Source organism: Salmo salar, chromosome ssa10 (genome assembly GCF_905237065.1).
Source record: "Salmo salar chromosome ssa10, Ssal_v3.1, whole genome shotgun sequence".
In the NCBI taxonomy this organism is placed as follows: Eukaryota; Metazoa; Chordata; class Actinopteri; order Salmoniformes; family Salmonidae; genus Salmo; species Salmo salar.
Genome location: NC_059451.1, coordinates 33,745,983 through 33,751,982, shown reverse-complemented (window position 1 = coordinate 33,751,982; position 6,000 = coordinate 33,745,983). Strand labels below are relative to the sequence as shown.

Here is a 6,000-nt window from a genome sequence, read left to right as displayed (position 1 = left end):
ATCCAAATTTGTCTACAAATTAATAGTTGTCCATCTCAAACAAAATCTAAGTTAAAGAATGGAGCTAAACCTAATCTAATCAAACTTTAAATGCACTTTAAATAAAGTTAGATTGGATTTAGTCCTATTCTTTAACTTAGATTTTTTGTTGAAATGGAGACTTGAATCCAAAATATGAATGATTAACTTGAAGATTATATTTTAAATCAACCCATGTTTGAAACCCTAGGCCTATCTATTGTACATTTATTTTGGTGAATCCTAAATATAAACTAGCTGCTAATGACTTTGTTTGCAAATGCTATGTAGGCCTAAATACTATCACTGATGATATGACTTATAAAGTACTGTTACATTTCATTTGCTCTCTTAAACCTACCCTTTGGAATGACTTAAATAGCAACAGTGAATATATGTCTTTATTAAGACATCGCTCAATAATCATTCTCACGATAGATGGCACATTGGTAGTAATCATTGAGTAAGGGACAAATATAAAAGCTAAGCAGTGCTAGGTTAAAACCCTCGATGGGAGACCAAATTAATAGCTGTAGATCAACTGTCCAGCCTATTTTTTTTAATAGTTGACATAACGTTGAAGATCTGACGTTGTAGTGGGGGGTTAAGTGCATTGTTCAAGGGCATAACGACATGCAATAGCATCTAGGATTTGAACCCAGCAACCCTCTGGTTGCCAGCTCATTACCGACAGATTTTTGCTGTCAGGCCCGGAATTCGAAGTGGCAACCCTCTCTAACCGCTAGGCTACCTGTCGACCTTGTAATTGCCAACAGGATTAATATCATACTGTGTACCTACCAATAGCTGCCCATAGACTGTAGGCCAGTCCAATTGACTCGCACCGAGTCTGCCTGAAAACAGAAAAGTAGCCTAGTGAGATGTTTTGCACACTCCAGTTTTCCATCCATAGCCTTTGAATTGTGTTGAAACGTGTGGGGGTCGCCACTATTTCGATCAATATCATATATTGATCAATTCAATTGACTAATAGTATTAGTTTCACGGTTGCTTATAGTATTAGTCCACCAAATATGCTAGCCCACTGTCTCCTATTATTTCAATGATCTCGCTCCACCTTCCCTTCTTCCACCGCCGAGCGCTCTCTCACGTTATACTACTTCTCACAGTGCGGGTTGGTAGCTGATGTCGGATGCTTGGTGGAGCAGTCGGATGCTTGGTGAAATGCTTGCGAGACAAGCAATCCGTTCCAGCCACTATTGAAAAAGAGAAAGGGGCGGTGATACATGAAGAGACATGGCTTCTAAAGAGATAACTGCCCCTTGTTTTGTCAGTGTGAGCAGGGATATTACAGGTAGGAATCACCATTATGTCGACCATTATTATCATATGTATGATGCACCGATTCTGTCTTTGACCATTGCCGTGTATGTGGTGGTCTGTGACTGGACAGAGGCTTTGGAGGTTTATGAAAAATACTGTTTTCATATCTGCCACAAAGCGTGGTGCCATTTTTTTGTATTTTAAGCTACACGTGCATTGCATTCATTTGATCACAAAGTTAAAAAGTTGTGTAAAGCAAAGACATCCTGCTTCCTCAGCCCAGCCGGCTGATCATGTAACATCTCTAACCCATAGGAAAAGAGGCGTTGTGAAAATCATCGTGTGTGCATCACGCATGGATTTACTCACTCATAATGCTATCTGCGTTCATAAATTCATGCCAGCTTTTAAGAATAGGAATTGTTACCGTCTCAGCGTGTTGGCAGTAAGCTTGCTCTTTTTTGTCTGCAGTTTGTGTGTGAAAGATGGAGGGGGAGCAGTATGCATTTTCTTGGCAACAATTTGTATGTATTCTTTGCTTTCCTTTCCTGTATTGAATGAGACAGACATGGCCACTAACCTACACTGCTCTTTCAGAGTATTATTTTATACCAGTGTTTCCCAACCCTGTTCCTCCAGTACCCCCAACAGTACACGTTTGTATTGTAACCCTGGACAAGCACACCTGATTCAACTAATCATCAAGCCAACAATGAGTTGAATGAGGTGTGTTTATCAAGGGCTAGAGCGTAAAGGTGTACTGTTGGGGGTACTCAAGGACCAGGGTTGGGAAACACTATTCTATACAGATGACAAGGCTGCCATTGAACTGACACCAGGTCTCACAACTTACACCATCAGGACTTAATCACACTTTCACTCACCTACACCACACACACATGCTCACATTAGCAGGGAGATTCTGAGTTCATTACTCCTAATGGCTCTATTAACCACACTGATAATTATTCCAGTGGAATAAAGATCTTTTAGTTTGCATACTACAAGGCAATTAACAGGTGATAATGGAAAAAATACAACAAGAAATAGAAAAACTGGAGAGAAAAAACAGGAGGTGTTTTGTCTCCATCCACTCTCACCAAGTACTGTATTTCATCTCTGGTTTCCATATTCTATTAAAATGCTCTCTATTTTATGGCTTCATTCTGTCCTCTCTCACATATCCTCGTTTTACTGGGCAATTTTTGTGTGCCTGCCATTGAAAATATTGCTGTCTTTCACTTTTTAATGAAACATACAATCGTTTTGGAGACTCAAGGGTTCTCTTCATCAATAGCATAGTTTAAGATACCAGAAGCAGGGTCATATTCTACAAAATAGACAGTGACTGTGTTTCTGTGCAGCCTCTGATTATCTCCCTGTTTCTAAAATGCCAGTATGTCAGTTTTAAATGAAAAGGGGTCCGCCTTAAGTCGCTTGGCGAAAGGGCTGTCCACTCGAAGGCCAAGCTTGTCACTCTCACTGATGTGCTGTATACTTGGTTGATTTGTGTGATTGTGTGTGTGAAATGTTTGCTGTGTGCATTAGTGTTTATCTGACCTGGGATGTTTTTCTATTTACAGAGAGTATCAGGAAGATTATTGACAAGTCCCCAACCAAGTTTATACGTGGCATTAAGCTTGACACCAAAAATGGCAAATCAGAGGATAGGATACTGGTGAGTAGTGTCTGAATAACTTACCTTGGTAAAAACAGCAGTTGCTATATTGATGTGCTGACTGAGTGGGTGGTATTCCCACAGATGATTGTTGAGCTTTTGATATAGAAGAGCTCTCCAGACCATCCACACACAGTACTATTCCACCCCTCACTACAGTGGATGGATACCACATAACACATTGGATGGAAACCTGATGGGTGGTCTATGAGAGACATGATGCAACATAGGCAGTATTGAAGTGCAATTAATTGCTATGGTCAGTTACATACTGAGTGCAAGCTATGGCCAGACTGGCCACATGCCATGAATATATTAAGTTGATAGGTTTCTGCTTCCCCACACCGGCTGTGCCTGTGCTCTGTATTGGGACAATGTAGAACAGAGAGGTCTGTAATAGCAGCAGCTTGGGGAGGCTCTGTCTCTCTGAGACCCTGGCGGTGGAGGCAATGCTGGGTGCGGGCGGACCACTGCCTTTGATACTGGGTGCTTTCATCAGAGAGTATGTGGGGCAAAGATGTGAAATCTCCATTTGTGGAGCTGCAGCCTTGCCAGCTCACAGGACTAAATCTGGGCCAGTGAGCTCTTTTAGTATAGATCACAACCTGTGTGAGTACAGCAAATAGGGAGAAGTATAAGAAACAGACCGACCAAATAACAAAAGCTGCTCAACACTTTTAGAAAGAAAGGTGCTATCTAGAACCTAAAAGGGTTCTGCGGCTGTCCCCATAGAAGAATCCTTTGAAAAAAAGCTTTTGGTTTCAGGTAGAACCCTTTTGGGTTCCATGTAGAACTAGGGTTCCATGTAGAACCAAAGGGTTATACTTGGACCCAATAGGGTTCTACCTGGAACCCAAAATGGTTTCTCCTATGGGGACAGCCGCAGAACCCCTTTGGAACCCTTTTTTCTAAGAGTGTAACAACTCCACATTAAACTGCATTGAAATGTTTTTGTGCTCCCCAAAAATGACCACAAGCCTTCCCCTCAACTCCCTGATGAGGCAATGGGCTGAACCCCCAGCAGGGCAGGCTAGGCCTTGGCAGAGAGTCGTTCCCTTGATGACTGCTTAATGATTCATTATGGTGCGAGTTGGAAGAGTTTTGCCTGTGCACCCTTTGATATTCAGTGTTTGGTATGTCTGTCTATCTGTCGGGACTATGTTATCTCTCCAGTCCCCACTGTCCAATCTCTCTCTGCTAAACTGTTCCTTTTTTTTAAACTCTGAACTGAATGTAATTGTAGTCTCTGTGGGGCATAGGATGAGGCTGAGGAGAGGGTTAGGATTTAAGGTGTCAAGGGAACGGGAAGTGTGAAATGCTTTCTTGCTATAAGGCTTGGGCTAGGGTTAATGTTTTAAAGCAGGTTCAGGATGGGGCTAGGGCCATTGTTTTTATTTCATGTCATGGTCAATGTACTGTAAATGAGGCTTTGGTTTCCTTGATTGTGAATTATTTAACCAGGATACTTCCAGTACTAGTTTGTGTATAACAGTCGCCTCTCCCCCTTATCAGTCCAATAAGAAAAGACAGGCATCTCTGCTCCAAAAACAGACACATGCATAATTAAATGCCACGATGAGTGTGGTATGTCCCTTTGATCTGGAAGTCTTTGATAAGGACTTTCCTCGGGGAACTGTCTCCCCACCCTTCTGTCCTGGGGGGGACTGTCTCCCCACCCTTCTGTCCTGGGGGGGACTGTCTCCCCACCCTTCTGTCCTGGGGGGACTGTCTCCCCACCCTTCTGTCCTGGGGGGGAACTGTCTCCCCACCCTTCTGTCCTGGGGGGGACTGTCTCCCCACCCTTCTGTCCTGGGGGGGACTGTCTCCCCACCCTTCTGTCCTGGGGGGGACTGTCTCACCACCCTTCTGTCCTGGGGGGGACTGTCTCACCACCCTTCTGTCCTGGGGGGACTGTCTCACCACCCTTCTGTCCTGGGGGACTGTCTCCCCACCCTTCTGTCCTGGGGGGACTGTCTCCCCACCCTTCTGTCCTGGGGGGGACTGTCTCCCCACCCTTCTGTCCTGGGGGGACTGTCTCCCCACCCTTCTGTCCTGGGGGGACTGTCTCCCCACCCTTCTGTCCTGGGGGGGACTGTCTCCCCACCCTTCTGTCCTGAGGGGGACTGTCTCCCCACCCTTCTGTCCTGAGGGGGACTGTCTCCCCACCCTTCTGTCCTGAGGAGGACTGTCTCCCCACCCTTCTGTCCTGGGGGACTGTCTCCCCACCCTTCTGTCCTGAGGAGGACTGTCTCCCCACCCTTCTGTCCTGGGGGGACTGTCTCCCCACCCTTCTGTCCTGGGGGACTGTCTCCCCACCCTTCTGTCCTGGGGGGACTGTCTCCCCACCCTTCTGTCCTGGGGGGGACTGTCTCCCCACCTTTCTCTCCTGGGGGGACTGTCTCCCCACCCTTCTGTCCTGGGGGGACTGTCTCCCCACCCTTCTGTCCTGGGGGACTGTCTCCCCACCCTTCTCTCCTGGGGGACTGTCTCCCCACCCTTCTGTCCTGGGGGACTGTCTCCCCACCCTTCTCTCCTGGGGGGACTGTCTCACCACCCTTCTGTCCTGGGGGGACTGTCTCACCACCCTTCTGTCCTGGGGGGACTGTCTCACCACCCTTCTCTCCAGCGTGATTTACTTGTATAAACTTATATGGTACAGTACACACACACTGTCTCCACCCCCTACCCAGGATACCTCCCCCCAACTCATCACATTAATGTGATGCTATCTGCACGTTTTAATCAACTCCTTCAGACACACTGTCTTTGAAGTGACTTGTTGGAAATGCAGGAGACTTGCTCTCTTTTTTTCTCTCTCTCTCTAACATCAGACACACCCCTCGTTGTGGGGGGGTTTGATGTCGTGGGGGGGTTTGATGTCGTGTGGGGGTTTGATGTCGTGTGGGGGTTTGATGTCGTGGGGGGTTTGATGTCGTGGGGGGTTTGATGTCGTGGGGGGGTTTGATGTCGTGGGGGGTTTGATGTCGTGGGGGGTTTGATGTCGTGTGGGGGTTTGATGT

The 6,000-nt window shown here is 46.2% G+C and overlaps 1 protein-coding gene across 2 annotated transcripts in view; it reads left to right on the top strand.

The window, feature by feature from the left end:
- Window positions 1–846: 846 nt before the first annotated feature.
- The window catches only part of LOC106560284 (capping protein, Arp2/3 and myosin-I linker protein 3), a 41,338-nt gene continuing 36,184 nt past the window's right edge, over window positions 847–6,000 (top strand). For both annotated transcript variants that reach the window (XM_014123024.2, XM_014123023.2), the window contains exons 1-2: window positions 847–1,333; window positions 2,886–2,980. In XM_014123024.2, the coding sequence (XP_013978499.1) occupies window positions 1,276–1,333; window positions 2,886–2,980 (153 nt within the window). In that variant the 5' untranslated portion in view covers window positions 847–1,275. The remainder of the gene's footprint in view (window positions 1,334–2,885; window positions 2,981–6,000) is intronic.